General features: G+C 32.4%; 1 protein-coding gene across 2 annotated transcripts in view; it reads left to right on the top strand.

Annotated features, from left to right (window-relative positions):
* LOC139513735 (uncharacterized transporter HI_0519-like) overlaps window positions 1-18,618 on the top strand; it is a 66,901-nt gene that overhangs the window by 17,042 nt on the left and 31,241 nt on the right. The window contains exons 2-4 of one of the 2 annotated variants that reach the window (XM_071302495.1): window positions 4,136-4,254; window positions 13,590-13,707; window positions 14,328-14,707. In XM_071302495.1, coding sequence (XP_071158596.1) covers window positions 13,597-13,707; window positions 14,328-14,707 — 491 coding nt within the window. In that variant the 5' untranslated portion in view covers window positions 4,136-4,254; window positions 13,590-13,596. The remainder of the gene's footprint in view (window positions 1-4,135; window positions 4,255-13,589; window positions 13,708-14,327; window positions 14,708-18,618) is intronic. The other variant, XM_071302496.1, reaches the window with a different exon arrangement.

Consider the following 18,618-nt stretch of genomic DNA (forward strand, 5'->3'; position numbering starts at 1 on the left):
CACTTTCAGGTATAGAGATGTGATTTTTTTTCTGAGATAAGTACTTAAGACCATCCATAAAGACTTGCGGTCATCCGATATTCAGTACTTAAGTATTCATTTTGCATTTGAATATGGGAATGCAATCGGCGCTATTTTTTATTATCCAATTAGCATTTTGTACCTTTAGTGATGAAATGAATGCCCCTATAACAAATTTGAAGTGACAGATAACAAGTTTTATTTGTTAAGGGGCCAGCTGAAGGACGCCTTCGAGTGGGGGAGTTTCTCGCTGCATTGAAGACCCCTTTGTGGCCTACGGCTGTTGTCTGCTCTATGGTCGGATTGTTGTCTCTTTGACACATTCCCCATTTTCATACTCAATGTTATAATATATATGTTCTTGATTTTAGCCAAGAGAATCCACACTTATAAACATTAGTTTTCTGCTCTTTTGTCGGATTGTTGTTTCTTTGACGCATTCCCCATTTTCATTCTCAATTTTGTTACATAGTAGTAATCTTTTTATCCATGACCTATGTTGAGCTGTTTTGTCAGTTTATTTAAATTTAATACATTAATGATTTAGGGGACTAACAAAAAATATTGTTTGTACTACGTCTCAATTTACATATATAATTTTATATTTCAGAACTTTTTAATAATTTTTTAATCCCATTGTCTCAAACCATTTCCTGCTAAGTGAGTAATGTTATAATACCTCAAATCAAAAATACTATTATACTTATTCTTTATTCTATGAGTATAACTTTTCATTGGTGTGAAAATCAGTTATTATAATATTAAAATTATGAATCACGTATACGCCAATGAAACATTAAACAACAAATGACATCGCCTGAAGCTTTCTCCTTGTTAATACGATAAAACTTCAAAGCAGGAAACCAACTGCGTAACCAATGATATTGTCAGATTGGTTGGTTTTTGTAATAAAAGAATTTGCCATTCGGTCTTTGCTTTACCAATTAAAGATGCAAAAAGCGTTGGTTATATTTCAAGGTTAGTAAATTTGAGTTTTTCTTCTTCAAAATGCCGAATAAAGTATTGATATGGTTCGACCTGTCAACGTATATTTGTTGAACATACCAGAAGTTCAAGTGAAAACTATGTTATAAACAATATCAGTATACCTGTATTTGTTGGAATAAATATTATATACTGGTTTTTTTTCGTTCGGAACATCTACTGTAATATTTATTCCTGTGAAATTAATATTCCAGAATATTTTTTTTCATTTGGAATTTATTATGAAGGAACTTCTCTTTCATTACAGAAAAAAATGAAAGCAGTTTCGGTGATTTGAATATTTAAAATTGTGAATAAACATGTCTTGTAGCTTTATAAGTTTATTATTTTTAAACTTGTATAAGGATCACATATCACTATCATGAAAACAATGACAATGCGGCAAGAATTTTACTAACCAGAAACGCATTTCTACAATTAATGTGTCTTAGGAATTGGACCCGGCCAAAACCTCAAACAAACTTTGAAAAGCTGATTTAACAAAAGGGGTCAAAATAATGGTCAAAAACAGCAAAAATAATCATTGATGCTAGATCTAAATACAAATACCAGGTGAGCGGAGTATGGTTTATTTCTGTTTTCTTTTTTGTATAACGGGACAATTCTTGGCTTGTGTTGAGTTTGAGAGAGCTATTGCCAATTCAGCAAACACAATATCGTGATCACATAGACCAGATATAATTTCAACTCTTTGTACTTAGTGGTAGATTTGGAATGATCATAGGGATATTGTGTTTGCTGAATTGGCAATAGCTCTCTCAAACTCAACGCAAGCCAAGAATTGTCCCGCTGTACACAAATTTACTTTTATTAGATTGAAGACTTTAATTTTAATTTAATACTTAATCTACTTGGTAGATTTGGAATGATCATAGGGATGTTGTCTAATCACAACCAGGGAGATTAAAGTCTTCAATATTATAAAAGTAAATTTGTTTTTATTTATGTGGTTTTCTAATCATTAAGTCATTTTTATTTAGACTGGTTTCGTCAGATGTGTTGGGTTATAGAAGGAGCTTACATTCAATATTTTTGAACCAATAATGTCTACTTATTGCGCTTACATTTCTGTGTTATCAAGGGGGTGCAACTTCATATGCATCAGAACTAAAGTTCTTCTTTTTAAGAACATCGCCTCTTTTTTAGTTGATGTTACTGACTAGACTTGCTTGTTTGTGATTGACTGAAAACTGATATTAAGTACCCTCAAAGGTTTATCAAAAGATGATACTCGAGTTCTTTTACGTATGTGTCTAGATGAATGAATAAACTTGATGTTTCGATTTTGATTATCTGGACTAATGTTGAGTGATTAATGCCACCAATTATATATAGACCTGCAAATGGATTTGATAATTCTATACCATGTTGATCAAAAACTGTCGGCTATAGTTTGGTTCATCACAGACAAGGCAACGTAAACTTATCGTGCTGTCAGTTAGAGACCACAGAACCAGGTTCAACCAACCATTTTAAGATTTTTTTCTTCTTAAAATGTCCTGTACCGTGTCAGGAAAATGGCAATTGTTATATTATAGCTCGTTTCTGTGTGTAATACATTCTAATGTTGTGTTTCTGTTGTGTCGTTGTTCTCGTCTTATATTTGATGCGTTTCTCTCAGTTTAGTTTGTAACCCGGATTTGTTTTTTTTTCTCAATTGATTTTTGAGTTTCGAATAGCGATATACTACTGCATGTTGCCTTTATTTAGATCTTCAGAACTTTTATGAATGAAAACCTAAGCAATGTTTGTGATACCACTGATCACACGTCTCGCATCAAACGCCACTGTGGTCACATTTAACTGATTGATTGCAATCACCACATACATGTCTGAGCGTCAAGATTTTAAAGACGACCGTTGACCGTAATGAAATATATGTTTCACCATCTTCGCTAGCCAAGGGTTACGATCCACTCCCGCTCTCTTGTAACCCTTAGCTAGCGAAGATGACATTGCGGTGGTAAATTTTGAAAACCCTTTGCCTCACGACCAAGATTAAAAAATCTATTTTTTTTTGTAACATTAGGCAATTGAATCGATCGGTTAAATACTTCTAAATAATCTGTTTAGTACAAATTGCGATAAACCGCAATTTGTAAAAAAAATACACATGTGCATCCTCCTACAGATAATAATTCAACAATCACATGTCCTTTTCCGCCTGTGAGTCACCAATAACCCAAAATATGTCATGTTAATCGAAAAAATAAAAGTTTTCTACTGATATTAATTTGATAGAAACTACTTGTGGTAGATCAATGATATATTTTGTAAAGTTGCACAACTATCAGTGCACATCAATTTTTTGCCGTAGCCCATATCACAAGGGAATAAATCTCATGTTTTGCCCTGATGTCTAATACGATATTTGGCACAGTCAAACTTTTATGAAAAACAAACAAAAAAGTGTCATTTACTTCATTCTGCAATAATTTGAACAGAAGTAAATTTGCTATAAAGAGTCGAACGCTTTTTTCAAAGTCGACACACACGCAATTTCAAGTCAATAATACAAAAAAATATGATAAAAATGTGTTCAGCCGTAGAATAACCCCTCCTAAAATTCTGCTTTGTTTTCATTTAGTATTTTTTTTTTTACATTACTCATCAAGAAAATTACATAACCTTGTGTTCAATATGTGTTAGCAATGTCGCTGTCCGTCATATTGTCTTTTCTGAGTTTAATGCCAATAGGCGAGATATATCTCTGCAGGGGCGGATCCAGTCATTTGAAAAAAAAGGGGGTGTCCATTTACAAGTCCCTATTCAAATGCATTGATCGTCCAAAAAAAGGGAGGTTCCAACCCCCTGACCCCCTCCCCCTGGATTCGCCACTGCTCTATGTAAACCGTTTATTCTATATGTCGTTTTATGAAAGCTTATTTTGAATATAATATCATCCCGTCTTTACTTTCGACGCAATTTTAAATCATAAATTATCTAGAAATCAGAGTAGTTGTGGTGATGTCCGTCTTATTTACTACAATATACTATTCATAAACAAAAACTATGATACATTTATTTACATCATTTAACTGTACACAATCCCCACATGAGGTGTGTTACAGAATAGTACACTACTGTTCCCACTTGAGTTGTTTTACAGGTATTATAATTACTATCAATAAAGATTTACTGAAAGGTTGAGTAGTCACCAAAAAGAAAAATTAAACGTTCATCCAAATACAAGAAATACACATTCACCTGTGATCAGGGAAAATAAAGGTAAGCTGATACTTAATCCGTTAGTTTAATTGTCTAATAAAATGCTCTTTATAAATATGTATATTCTAATTCTACATAAACAAATTCCTTATTCCTATAAATGCAAATCTTATAATGATACTTTAAAACACTTCAATATTATGATCTAACAAAACAACACGACCTAACTTATCGCGTCAACTCTGATTGGTCACATCCTCTGTACGTAAAATTGTGGACGTATAAATAAAATCATAATAACAGAATCCTTTTACAAAAATATTTTTTTGGGGTACTGTAAGCACCTTTTTTAATTACAGCAACCAACATTAACTTTGATGAGTGTGTCTTGATTTGGGTCTTTGGTGGGCTGCATCAATATGTATTTGTGTAATCCACTGTAAATATAATATTTCAGTGCGTATAAAAACTTATCATTTGCGACTGTTTTATGAACTGTTTTCATGCTGAAAAAGGTGTATAGTGTAGTGTTTTTTTCTTCTGAATTCAACCCCTCCCATCTATAGAAAAAGATTTGGTTTACGTGTTAAGAAAGTCAAATTTAAAATAAATGTAAGTGTATATGTACAGATTTATTGAAGCGTATATATGTTTATAATTTATAACGGGTTTATGAAATCTCACTTGATATGATTTATAACGTCTTTTTATACACGAATGTGCATTTAACTAACTTTATATTTCTACAAGAAAACATTCATGTATTTTAAATATGACAGTATGATAAGCACGAACAAGCTTGGGTTCAGGTCAGCAGTTCAGTGTTAAAAACATATTAAGTATATTAAAGTACTAAACGTTCAAATACCGTTCTATTGGTGTGACTTTGTAAATCTAATATACGATAACAAAAGCGTCTTGCTAGGTAGTTTCAATTTGCATTTTCAGTTAAAGCCGAGAAAAGCTTAACTGTTTAATTACACGCAGACTAAATAGATGTTACTTGTAGTGGTTCTTAAACTTTTAATTTATATAATTTATGTCTCATTAAAATGTAGCATCCATAACTGCATATCTGCAAGTGCTTTTCATTACAACGTTTAGTATGGCAAGCCGTTCTCGTCAAAACTATGTTTAAACCATTTTAGCAATTAAATTAAAATTTCTTATTCGTATTGTACTGTTTAAAAGTGTAGCATTAAAATGTAATTCAAAGGTAACAGAGCTTCTTTTTTTGGTGCTTTTACCAGGTCATCGCTGGAGATCGTTCGGTGACTTATGTTTATGTCTCATTGGCTAAAATTGAGAAAGGAAATGGTGAATATGTCAAAGCGACAACCACCCGACCATAGAGCAAACAACAGCCGAAGGCAACCAATGGGTCTTCAATGTAGCGAGAATTCCCGCACCCGTAGGTGTCCTTCAGCTGGCCCCTAAAATATGCATAATAGTACAGTGATAATGGACGTCATACTAAACTCCGAATTATACACAAGAAACTAAAATTTAAAATCATACAAGACTAACAAAGGCCAGAGGCTCCTGACTTGGGACAGGCGCAAAATTGCGGCGGGGTTAAACATGTTTATGAGATCTCAACCCTCCCCCTATACCTCTAGCCAATGTAGAAAAGTAAAAGAATAACAATACGCACATTAAAATTCAGTTCAAGAGAAGTCCGAGTCTGATGTCAAAAGATGTAACAAAAGAAAATAAATAAAATGACAATAATACATAAATAACAACAGACTACTAGCAGTTAACTGACATGCCAGCTCCAGACCTCAATTAAACTGATTGAAAGATTATGTCTTCATCATATGAAAATCAGGTACAATCCCTCCCGTTAGGGGTTTAGTATCATACTATCATAAAATATATGAGAAGAACATAACCCGTGTCATGCCAACAACTGTTTTTTTAGAAGTAAATGTGTTTAGTTCCGATGCAAAGACCCTATCAGTGAATCAATGTTAAAGCCAAAATATGCAATCTTTAATGACCTGACAACAATATCGTAACTATATCCCCTTTTAATAAGTCTATTTAAAGGTTTTGTTAGTTTCTGAGGAGAATACTGACATTTTTGTGCTTTATAAAGAATATTTCCATAAAATTTTGGATGTGAAATACCTGAACGTATAAGATGTCTGCATGTTGAGTTATATTTACGAATTATTTCCTTATACCGGTGATAAAATTTAGTAAATGTTTTGACCAGTTTGTGATATCGAAAACCCTGGTGTAATAATTTTTCAGTAATACATAAATTTCTCTCGCTAAAATCTAATACATTGTTACATACACGAGCGAATCGTACAAGTTGAGATATATAAACACCATAAGATGGTGACAAGGGAACGTCACCATCTAAAAATGGATAATTAACAATAGGAAATGAAAAATCATCTCTTTTATCATAAATTTTTGTATTAAGCTTCCCGTTTATGATATAGATATCAAGATCGAGGAAAGGGCAGTGGTCATTGTTATCATTAGCTTTATTTAAAGTAAGTTCTACAGGATAAATTTCTTTAGTATACATACTGAAGTCGTCATTATTTAGAGCCAATATATCATCCAAATATCTAAAAGTATTGTTAAATTTTTGTATCAAATGTTGTTTTGATGGGTCTTTGCTAATTTTAGTCATAAATTGTAACTCATAACAATACAAAAACAGGTCCGCAATAAGTGGTGCACAGTTAGTCCCCATTGGAATTCCAATAACTTGACGATATACGGAATCTCCAAAGCGAACAAAAATGTTATCAAGTAAAAATTCAAGTGCATAAATAGTATCAAAGCATGTCCAATTGACATAGTTCTTTTGTTTATTGCTACTAAAAAATGATCTAAAAGAGTTTGAACATATGTACTCGCATTCCGACTTTTTAAATGCCCAGTTAATTAGGGATGTGAATTTTTTCTTAATAAGAATATGAGGCAAAGTGGTATATAGGGTAGAAAAATCAAAACTTTGAACAGATTCAAAATCACCAATATATGCATGCAATTTATCAAGTACTTCCAACGAGTTTTTGACACTCCAAAAGTAATTAATTCCACTATTTTCAAAGGCCTTATTTGAACAATTTATTATCAGGTTTTTTATTGTACCAAGTGTACTAGTAAGTAAAACAGACAATTTAGTAGTTGAACAATGGCTGGAAGATGAAATAAATCTATATTTGTAAGGTTTTTTGTGCAGCTTCGGAAGCCAGTACATAGTTGGGACTTTCATTGTGTTTGGTTCTGCTTGTAAAGAAGTAGCTAAAAGTTTATGTTTGTTACAGATGTCGTTTTCTGAAAATGAAGTCAGTTGGAATGTTGGTGAATTCGTGATTTCCTTTTGCAGAACCTCTATATAAAATTTACGTCAAACAATAATGATATTATTAGCAGCTTTATCAGCCGGGACAAAAACAAATTCCTTGGCTAGTTCTGTTAGTTTATTTTTGATACGCGAAATAGGGTTTTTATAGTTTTTGTTGAGGGTAAAATGTTCTTTAAAATGTTGTATTCGAATATCAACTATCTTCATTACTGAATTAATAAAAGAGTCCAAAGATTTTTTGTCAGCTTTTTCCCGTTTTACCCATTTCAAACAGTAGGCGCGGAGTGAGTCGTTGATGATATTACGACACTCATTCCAGTTAATAGTTGACGGGGGACGATATTTAGGTCCTTTACTGAGGAATGATTTTAACTCTCGGTCGCGAACGATGTTAAGGTCTCCTGTTATAACATGGGAAATTGGTCCATAGGTGTATTCTGAATTACTGCAATTACACGACATAGGTGTATTTTCAGTGATATTTACATCTTTACACAATTGGCTATAATTAAACACATATTTTCGGGTAGATTTCTTGTAAATATAACAAATGAGAGGGAGTTCGGTATTATCAAAATATCCAGGAATTTGGTCTTTAACAGAATGGTCGTTAAAAATACCGGCAATATTTACAAAATCAAAACCTTTATTGACATACTTTATTTTAATAAAATGTTTTTTATGATCTTCAGGTCGATCAATTTTTGGAAACAGTTTAGAATAACAATATGCCATTATAATTTGGACAATTTCATACTTAGGACTGTAATATGAAATTGTGTTGCAATCCTCTAAAATTTTATTTAATTTATTTATAGGTAAAGAACAAAGCTTGGTTAACAGATAATGTCTGCCGTTGTTTTTTGAAATGGAAATTAGGTCCGAAATATTTGTATGGTTGGTCCGAAATTTTCTTTGATTGCGATTTTTTCTGCGTCCATGAGAACGATTTTTACGAACAGTTTTAGAAACTATATCCAAAATGTTAACAGAATCGGTTCTTGATATATTGCCAATTCCCATGATATTATCATTAAGACCGAGAGGGTAGACTGTCTGTAATTTTTTAATCCAATTTAATTCATTTATTTTTCGTGATCGTACAAACTTGGAATGAGATTCACCAGGCTGCTTATTTACTACTTCTAAAGGTTGAACTGTTAAATATTTAATAGGATGACTGTGCTTCTTAAGATGTTGATAAATGATACTTTTGAATTTATTGGGTCTTTTAAAACGATACAGGTGTTCTTGCGTGCGTTTAGATAAATATCGCCCAGTTTCACCTACGTACTGAATACCGCATCCCGGTTTGTTTCATGTGAGTAAATAAATAATACTGTTTGTTTTTCAAGTAATATCAGTTTCAAAATTTAGAGATTAGCTAGCATATCACAACTCCCTTTTTATTGGTTGATCAGGATGTGTGTTAATATCAATTCAATATGTCCATGTGTTTCAATTGTTTCACATGAGATCGTGAAACATCGAAGTTAAGATATTTCTCCTATTTTTGTCACGTAAGTACGTGAGATCTCAACATCGCTCAAGACCGCCTTTATCTTTATATCATTCTAAGTAGTTCCCCGACTACATGGAAATAACTGTAAAGATGTATGTTTTGCAATAAAACAAATGACAATAATGGAACTAAATATTTTGTCGTGTTATAAACACTTTAAATGTTTTTGATGATAACTTCCTTTTCGTGGTATTTTTATAAATTCGGTTGACAGTTTTGTCTTTTTCTACCCTCTACTCAACACTTCCAGACAATCTCATCAAACAGAAAACATCTTATTTAATCAAATGCGTATTGGTAATAATATAATTCAATATAATGGCTTATCTAGATAGGCTGTAGCTCATTATCATATAAAGCAATTCAAGTGTAACAAAAAAGATATGAGAATGCTGGATACACTTACTAAAACGGCAATGAGATTATAATAGTTAGTTATCAAATGTACCAGGATTATAATTTAGTACGTCAGACGCGCGTTTCGTCTTCATAAGACTCATCAGTGACGCTCATAGCAACTTGTTAGGATTTTTTTCTTTCCTGAGAACATTGCCACATTCTGAATGTGCCTGTCTCAAGTCAGGAGCCTGTTATGCAGAGGTTGTCGTTTGTTGATGTATATTATATTTGTATTTCGATCGTTCACTGTTTTGTTTATTTTACATAGATCAGGCTGTTAGTTTTTTCGTTTGAATTGTTCTACATTTGTCATATCGGGACTTTTTACAGCCGACTATACGGTATGCATGTTGCTCATTGTCGAAGGTCGAACGGTGACCTATAGTAGTAATTGTCTATGTCAATTGGTCTCTGGTGGAGAGTCGTCTCATTGGCAATTGTGCAACATCTTCTTTTTTATATCCATACTCGAGTATCGTTGCAGGTATTTAAATTTTCACGGTCGCCATGTGTACCCAAAGCCAAAGAATAACTTCATATTAGAATCAGGAATTTACCACGTAAACTTCATTATAATTGGCTATAGGTAATCTTTAAAAGGGAGAAATAGTTACTATTTAATGACGTTTCTGTTTCAAAAACTTCCACAGATAATGAATAAACAGTAAAAAAATTATCTTCATTACATGACATACAAAAATGCCACTAAATAATGAGTTTAAACAGCTTTTCATTTTTAAGCCATGGCATTTATGAGTTTGACTGTTCTTCTAGTATCTTTCGTCCCCTTTTTTTTGCATAGTTTTCAACATGTTCAGTTAAGAAATTCAGACTCTTGCATCTTTTTCATTCATTGACGTCCACATTTTTGGTTCTCAATGCTCTTCAACTTCGTACTTTATTTGGCCTTTTAAACATTTTTTGATTCGCGCGTCTTGCGTAAATATAAAATTGTAATCCTGGTATTTATGATGAGTTTATTTGCCAAGTGATAAAACAGATCTTAATTACTAATTCGGTTAATTAAAAAGTCCGTATCGGAACAGCACTGAAAATATAAAATAACAAATATAAGTACACATATAAGTACACATATACGTACAAGTATTTAATTTGCAGTACCCGAGTTACAGAAAGTATACTAGTATATCGTTATATATTAACTGCTCCGTACATTTTCAATAGAGAATAGACGATATTGAAATGCGTGGTAGTGTGCATCTATGATTTTCTGCGTGGTAAAAAGTGTACTTCAGTCTTTTCAAACTTAACGGGTTATTAATTCTGGAAAGTTAAGTTATACAATTTTTTCTTTAATGTGTTGAATCATCATCGAAGTTCAAAATTGTTGAAAATGACTATTTCAATTTTCCATCCTTTTCTTTTTTTATATACGTGACCATTAAATCGGACAATAGATAAAGTATTCATTCGTTCAGTCGTCTTTAAAATGAAAATAATACTTTATAGGTTAGGTTTAAATTTGTTTACTTTTTTCGAAACTGTCCCATCTTTTTGACATTTAAGGTTAAGTAAACAAAAAACAAACACATTGGTGGCCCTTTTGCTGTTTTTGTTCGTTGGTCGGGTTGTTGTCTCTTTGACAAATTCCCCATTTCAATTCTTCATTTTACTATAATGTAAATGTGGGGATAAAAGACTGACCCAAAAACATTAAAGTTAAATATATCTTTCAGATAGGTAGACAATTGATAATAATAAGATATAATGTGACTGTTTTGACATGAAATGTTCCATTAAAGAGTTAAATGGCCAACGAATCACACAAGCATATCATTATAACACCTATACTTTGTTATAAACCGCCATGTACGGTGTATAAAGTTTGAAATTTACATAATCTTCTAAAGAAAAAGTATCGTCTTCAGGTGAAATATCTCTAAATAAATAAGAGATGTATTTGTTTGCAAATAAACCCACATCTACACTATGATTTACATCTAAAGGTATTATACAAGTGTTTATGGATGTATTTAGGACTGCTATAAAAAAAAAACACCCCACAAGCTGAGAGAAAGAAGACTTCTAAAAACAAAAATAGAATAAAATGATAAACAGTATCCAGTTTGATTTTAAATAAGTGTATTAAAAACATGCATCTGTACATTCAACATATGAAAACAATCTGATGATTTGTACGTCATTTATGAGACACAAACAAGTTTAATATTACAAGCACCGGTAAGTGGGACTCCTAATAAAAAGTTCATAAAAATATGACTGCCATGCGTATAATAAAGGTAAAAATGCTAGATCCGAGTTTTGCTTTTCAAACATAAAGTTATGGACAGTTCACTGTGGATTGAAGCTTACATTTGTGTAAGTCTAATATCGCGCAAGAAATGTGACACAGATAGTCTCAAACAAGACTTTTGACAGTTGTTCTATAGGCATCACAGATAAACGAAAACCAACACTCCGAAGGGAGGCCAGGGAAAACTGGTTCCTTTTGCAACTATGAGAAATTTTCCAACTCAACTTAAATTTATAGTTCGTTCGTATGTTGTACTGGTATACCACTGTCCCTGATTAGGGGGAGGGTTGGGATCCCGCTAACATGTTTAATCACGCCACATTACGTATGTATGTGCCTGTCCCAAGTCAGGAGCCTGTAATTCAGTGGTTGTCGTTTGTTCATGTGTTACATATTTGTTTTGTTTTTTCGTTCATTTTTTTGTATATAAATAAGGCCGTTAGTTTTCTCGTTTGAATTGTTTTACACTGTCATCTCGGGGCCTTTTATAACTGATTATGCGGTACGAGCTTTGTTCATTGTTGAAGGTAGTACGGTGACCTATTGTGGTTAATTTCTGTGTCATTTTGGTCTCTTGTGGAGACGGTTGTCTCATTGGCAATCATTCCACATCTTCTATTTTTTTATTAAACAAAATGTTGTTGCTGAGTTCTGAACAGGACAAACAATTATAACTTTAAAGCAGAGAACAATGTTTAATGCTGAAAATATTTCAATTCGAAGTTAACAAATAAAGTGGTCTTAAACTATATTGTGGATTGTTATGTTTCACTGATCTAAATACTAAGTTTATTGATGTTATAAACACACAATTTTTATTTGCATATTTGTAAGAGTAAATAAGGCATTTATTTTTAAATAGCATACCTATCTTATTTTAATAAAACAGTTTTAAAGCAATCATATGCGACATTAACAAATACCTTTAAAATATTTGTATTCTCTTGCATGACTATTTTTTGCAGAACACAGTCGGAAATAGTGCATACATTCATTGTATTATAATGATGAAGTAATGTAGATCAGAAATCTGATATAACATATAATATTTCGGTTAAACAGGCATTGTTCAAAACTAAATTGAGTATATATTTTTATCCAGTGTTTTGTTTACATTTACTTACAATCTGACTATGTAAAACAAATTATTTTGATGAATTAGTTTTCTGCTCATCTGCACTATTTTTGTCATGTAAGATATTGCCTTCACCCTGCTTCCGTCTTCGCTGGTCGTCCAAATCCCTTTGAACCTTCTTCTAAAACAGCTGTATCAATTTCACCTAAATTATAATTTAAAAAAAAAGAACACTTGGATCATATGAAAGTAATTGTCTAAAATTTCTCCAAATTATCAGACGAATCGAAGTGTAAGGTTTTTGTCTAAAATCTTGAAAATTATTCTAGAAATTAAAATACTGAAAACAGTTAAAATAACCAGCCATATACTATAGCTGCAAACAACATGGAAGTAATAAATGAGTCAAATATAAACATCTTGAATGAGTTTTCAAATTGAAATGAATTCTCGAATAGCTTCTGAAAAATTTCGTCGAAAGTTTGAATCACATCTGCAACGGTTTTAGAAAATAGGCAAATATTTCATAAACCACTAAAATATGAATATCTTTGAAGAGTGTGGAGCAATGCACAAAAACCAAATTCGAAAACAAGGTGTATGTCAAAAATGATAAATTTGAAAATTCTTTCTTCTTTTATATTTAATAATTTTAGTATTCATTTATATATGAGAGCAACAAACATGAATACTTCAAAGAGACTTTTATAATTTTGATTCATCAAATATGCTTTGGGCCAAACATTCATTCGCTAGATTTTCTAAACCTTTATGTATTAACTTGCAGATAGATTATGGACAAAGACGGCATACAACTACGTCATGTGCACGTTATAGATCCTGATAACCAAATCAAAAATGGATCTGGTGAAGCTTACATGAATAAGGCATATGAAGGATCAGAGGTTTGTCTTAAGTATCATGATTAAGGCTTAGTGCCAATGTCAACAGTTTTATAGGACTACTCAACGCAAAAGTTTTAGATAGCTGATTATGTTGTTGATAGGCAGACAAAGCAGTGAATTAGATTTTTCATAAGCTAATGAGAGAATCCAGCTTACATTGTGAAATAGAATGCGCTATAAAGAGCAGAACAACAAAACTTTAGAACAGTGTAAACAATAAAAGGTCAGCTTTGCTTGAAAAAGTTTATCAAGCTTACTTTCGTAAGTAAAAATAATCGTAAGTCTGTCTAGGAGAAAACCAAAAATTATAAGATAAACATATAAATTGGGTTGGCTTCGTGTATGTGGTAATATATCTACCGATCGGCACCATGATAACTTGTTGGTAGCTCCTCTGCTCACTCGCCACAAAAAAATTGACACAGGGGCTCGCTGCTATAATTTTATAAATTTTATGAATAGTAATCCCCGTAAAAGAGGTACGAAAGATACCAGAGGGACAGTCAAACTCATAAATCGAAAATAAACTGACAACGACATGGCCGTAAACTATATACAGATATTTGGATTAATTGATATATCAAATTACATCTGGTTGATATTTGTTTCCTTTTATTCAGCAAAACCTTGACAAAAAATCAGACCATAAGACAGACATCGATGGTGAACACGATGACGATGAATTTGAAGGCAACGCTTGCTCAAACGCTGTTGGATTCATCCAGAATATTGTCGCTGATTTTTACAAAGAATATGGCAATATCGTGTGGTATACAATATACTTGTTGCTATTATTAGCATACTTTGGTTATTTTATTTATTGTATGTACCACCTCACTGATAAAGATAAAATAACTGAGGAAGGATCTATCCGATTGATTGTCATAACCATACTACTGGTGGCTGGGATATCATTTAAACTACTGACTACATTTATTAAACTTGATTTCACCAGCTTCGAACGGGAATTTGAGAATTTTATGGGAAAATATGGTTTCATGTAAGTTCATTCTAAGGTTATGCATATTAGTATTGTTGCAAGTCTATAACTAGAAATAAAAAGATGTGGTAAAAGTGTACATGATACAACTCTCCATCCAAGTCACAATGCATAAATGTATGGCCTTCAACATGGAGCCGTCTAATCTATAGACAAAACGAGAAATGAGACACTTATGAACCACACAAACAAACGACACCTATGCACTGAACAACAGGTCCATAACTTAGGACAGTCGCAAACAAATACATCGGATTTAAAGGAGGGGCGAAAGATTTCAGAGGGACAGCAAAACTGATAGAACGAAAACAAACTGACAAAGCCATGGCTAAAAATTAAAAAAGACAAACAGACAAATAATAGTACACAAGACACAACATAGAAAACTAAAGACCCCATCAAAACTGGGGGTGATCTCAGATGCTTCGGAAGGGTAAACAGATCCTGCTCCACATGTGGCACCCGTCGTGATGCTCATGTTTTTACAAACCCGGAAAATAGTTTAATCCGGTAGGTCACATTCATGAAAAGGGAAGGGGATCGTAGTTACGACCTAAGGAATATATCTGATATCATCTGTGAAACAGTTATTCTATACAGTCAACAAGCTCGTGATGGCGTCCGTAAAATTTACAAAGTGATGACTTCAATTTCACCATTTGGAACTTTTGGTTTAATAGCTTTCTTGTGAGCATCAACCCCTATCTATAGGAAATGATGATAGGAAATTCAAGCACGGGAATATCGTACCAATTGGGAGATATATACTCCGTTTTACAATGTATGTAAAGTGCGGATCCTAAAATATCATTTTTACTGTATATGCCATAAATGTCTAATGTAGAATGATAAATAAACAGACGAACTTTTTTTAATTTTTGAAGAAAATGAAGAAAAATAGTTAAAATGTATATGTTCAGAAATACATAATACTAATAAAACAAAGTAAGAGATGCGAGCGGGATTTATCGCGCCTAAAGCCATCCAACTGTGAAATATATACCAAAATAGGTGAATTTTTAGGACATTTCACGAACAGATCGTGCAGGTGCTTTATAACTAACAGGTGAGATGTTGTTGCAGTAAAAAATATTCATTTTAATACAATTATTAAAGTTGTATAACGTAGAATATGTTTTGTCATTCAGTTTCTTCATATTTAACTAAATTCCACTATGATGATTTCGTAATGCTAGTCATGTTTACTGTCGAATAATGATACTATTCTTTCATTTTAACTGTGGAGCGAATCATTAGTATTGGATATGCGGTGCATTTTCACTGTATAATTATTATTTTTTTTATCTATTACAGCTCATTTCTTTAAGCATGTAGAGCAAGACTTTAGTTGATTTGCTTGCTTTTTTTTATTGGATAATCATTATGATAACACCCAATTTAATTCAAATATTAAAAATACAGGTTAAACTATGCCTATTCATATTGTTTAAAAATGTCAATCTTATTTACAAAGTTTGTATAAACAATTATACAAACAAAGCAAGCAAGCCAACCAAAGTTTTGCTTTACATGCATTAGGAAATTAGCTGTAAAGCCTTAATTTAGCCGACTTGCTCAAATAATAGATAAAGTAAGAGAAAGATTTGATAAAATTTAACTTACGGATAAAAGTTTGGTTTTAAAACACTCTACTAAATTCAATAGAAATAACATTTATTTCAAATGTATTCCATTTAGTTTCTTATAAAGCGTATAGAGATCTTTATCCTTATTTTTTTTATCCATTTCCATGACACTTCACCACTAATTACGTACATCTTGATATAGATTGCACCTTTGTTTTCCCGTTTAAAAGGTTTTACACTGGAGCCCTTTATAACTTGCTGTTTGGTGTGAGCCAAGACTCCATGTTGAAGACCGTATTTTGACGTATAATGGTCTACTTTTATAAATTGTGACTCGGATGGAGAGTTGTCTCATTGTCACATACGACATCTATATGGCTCAAAAACGAAACGAGACGGGATAAAAAGGGATGAAAAAATCTACGCTACTTTTTTAATATATTTATAATGGGCTTTATATGAGTCAAAATAGAGTAAAATAGTGGGTCGCATTTGGGTATAAGCGTCACGCCGGATTGCCGATTTTTTGCAAGCGTGACAGGTGAAAGTCAAATGATTGTGTAGAGAAAAACGGGAAATGAAGTCTAGCGGGACACGGATAATTACAAAAAATTAGAACTGCATAGTATAAGCGGGATACGGGAATCTGACAAAACAATAAGCGGAATACGGGAATCTGCCAAAACAGTAAGCGGGATCCGGGATCAGAACCCCCCAATGAGACCCCAGAAAAAGATATTTTTGTATATTCATCCTATTGTTACAGTCATGCCTTCAATAACAAAAGTATCCGATGCATGCATTTTTTCATATTTTTGGTCCCTTTTTCAATTTTGTGGGGTCCAAATTTATAGACAAAAGTCCTTTAATATAGATATTTGGAATTCGTTGACATGCTGAATCTGACCATGTATCAAGTTTGGGGATTTTTTGCCTAGTTGCTGAAATAGCCCACATAGAGTTCCAAAGGGTCTAAAATCAACAAAAATGAATTGTAGCATGCATTTCGTGTACAATAGCCCAAATGTGCATGGTTTTACCTCTGTGGTAGTATCCATTCGCGGATCTAGAATTTTTCATAAGTAGGGGCCCACTGACTGCTTAAGAGGGCCCGCTGCTGTCACGCTCCAGTGATTCACTATATAAGTTAAAATCAAGGAGAAACGTAATCTGATGAATACAATATGACATTTTGAGAATCGCTTTTGTTACAAGTTTGAAAAGCTATTTATTTGATGAAGAATGAATGAGGAGTTTGTATTTCAATTGGAAAATACATGTATCATAAATCTTAAAGTCATCAACTAAGTTTTTTTTCATTTGTTGCAAGTGCATTTAACACAAAATTCTACAATAAAAATTCCTCGCATCTTTGAAAATTCTACATTAATAATGACTGCACTAACAGTGATAATTCATCGCATCTATAGTTAAAATGGATCGCTTTCAATAATCGATATGCTATATTATGATGCTTTTATAACACTTATTTGAAGTTTAATGCTATGTTTGTATATTATAAAGACATATCACAATGAAAATATGTTAAAACTTAACTTAAAATCCTTTAACTTGATATTTTCAAAACGTAAACAAATACAGTTTTCCCATGATCCTTTATTCTACAATAGACATACCCGCATATAACAGTAAAAATGAACTAGCTGGATTCGCACTTTATATACACTGGTTTTATATAAGCGCAAACCTTCACCTAACCTGAATAAATAAAGCTTATCGCTATTTTGTGCATTTTTCCTTTGATCTTTTTTTTTTGTTATAATTTTTCATATCATGCAACTCGCTTGAGATAAAAAAAATTATCGCTAGAAACTAAGCATGCACGTGGCGTTGCTAACGAAATTGACAAGAAATTGACAACGTCGTCATAGGTAAAATAGCTATAAACAGATTATCATTGGTCATCTCAATTCGATTGCCTTTCTCGCTTTCTACGTCCCGGCTCAAGCGAGAAAATCAATCTCGTTGAGATGATCAACGATAATCTATAATTATACAAATGGAACTGGGTAAAAAATCTGCATGGTCCCCTCTGGATATCTATACATCAAACAGATAATGAAGTGTTTTAAATGCAAAATTATGACACACATCAAACACTATAGTCAAATACATTCTATGGCAAATTTTTTATTACATAAAAATAGGTAAATAGATAAATGTATATTTTCATATTCTCTTTTAACACACAAATTTGTATAAATGAAATACTTAGTATGAGCAAGGATTTGTATAGTTATACAAATCCTTGGTATGAGAAATAAAAAAGTTATCACAATATCTATAAAACTTTTAAAGTGATTG

This window comes from Mytilus edulis, chromosome 2 (genome assembly GCF_963676685.1).
Source record: "Mytilus edulis chromosome 2, xbMytEdul2.2, whole genome shotgun sequence".
Classification (NCBI taxonomy): Eukaryota; Metazoa; Mollusca; class Bivalvia; order Mytilida; family Mytilidae; genus Mytilus; species Mytilus edulis.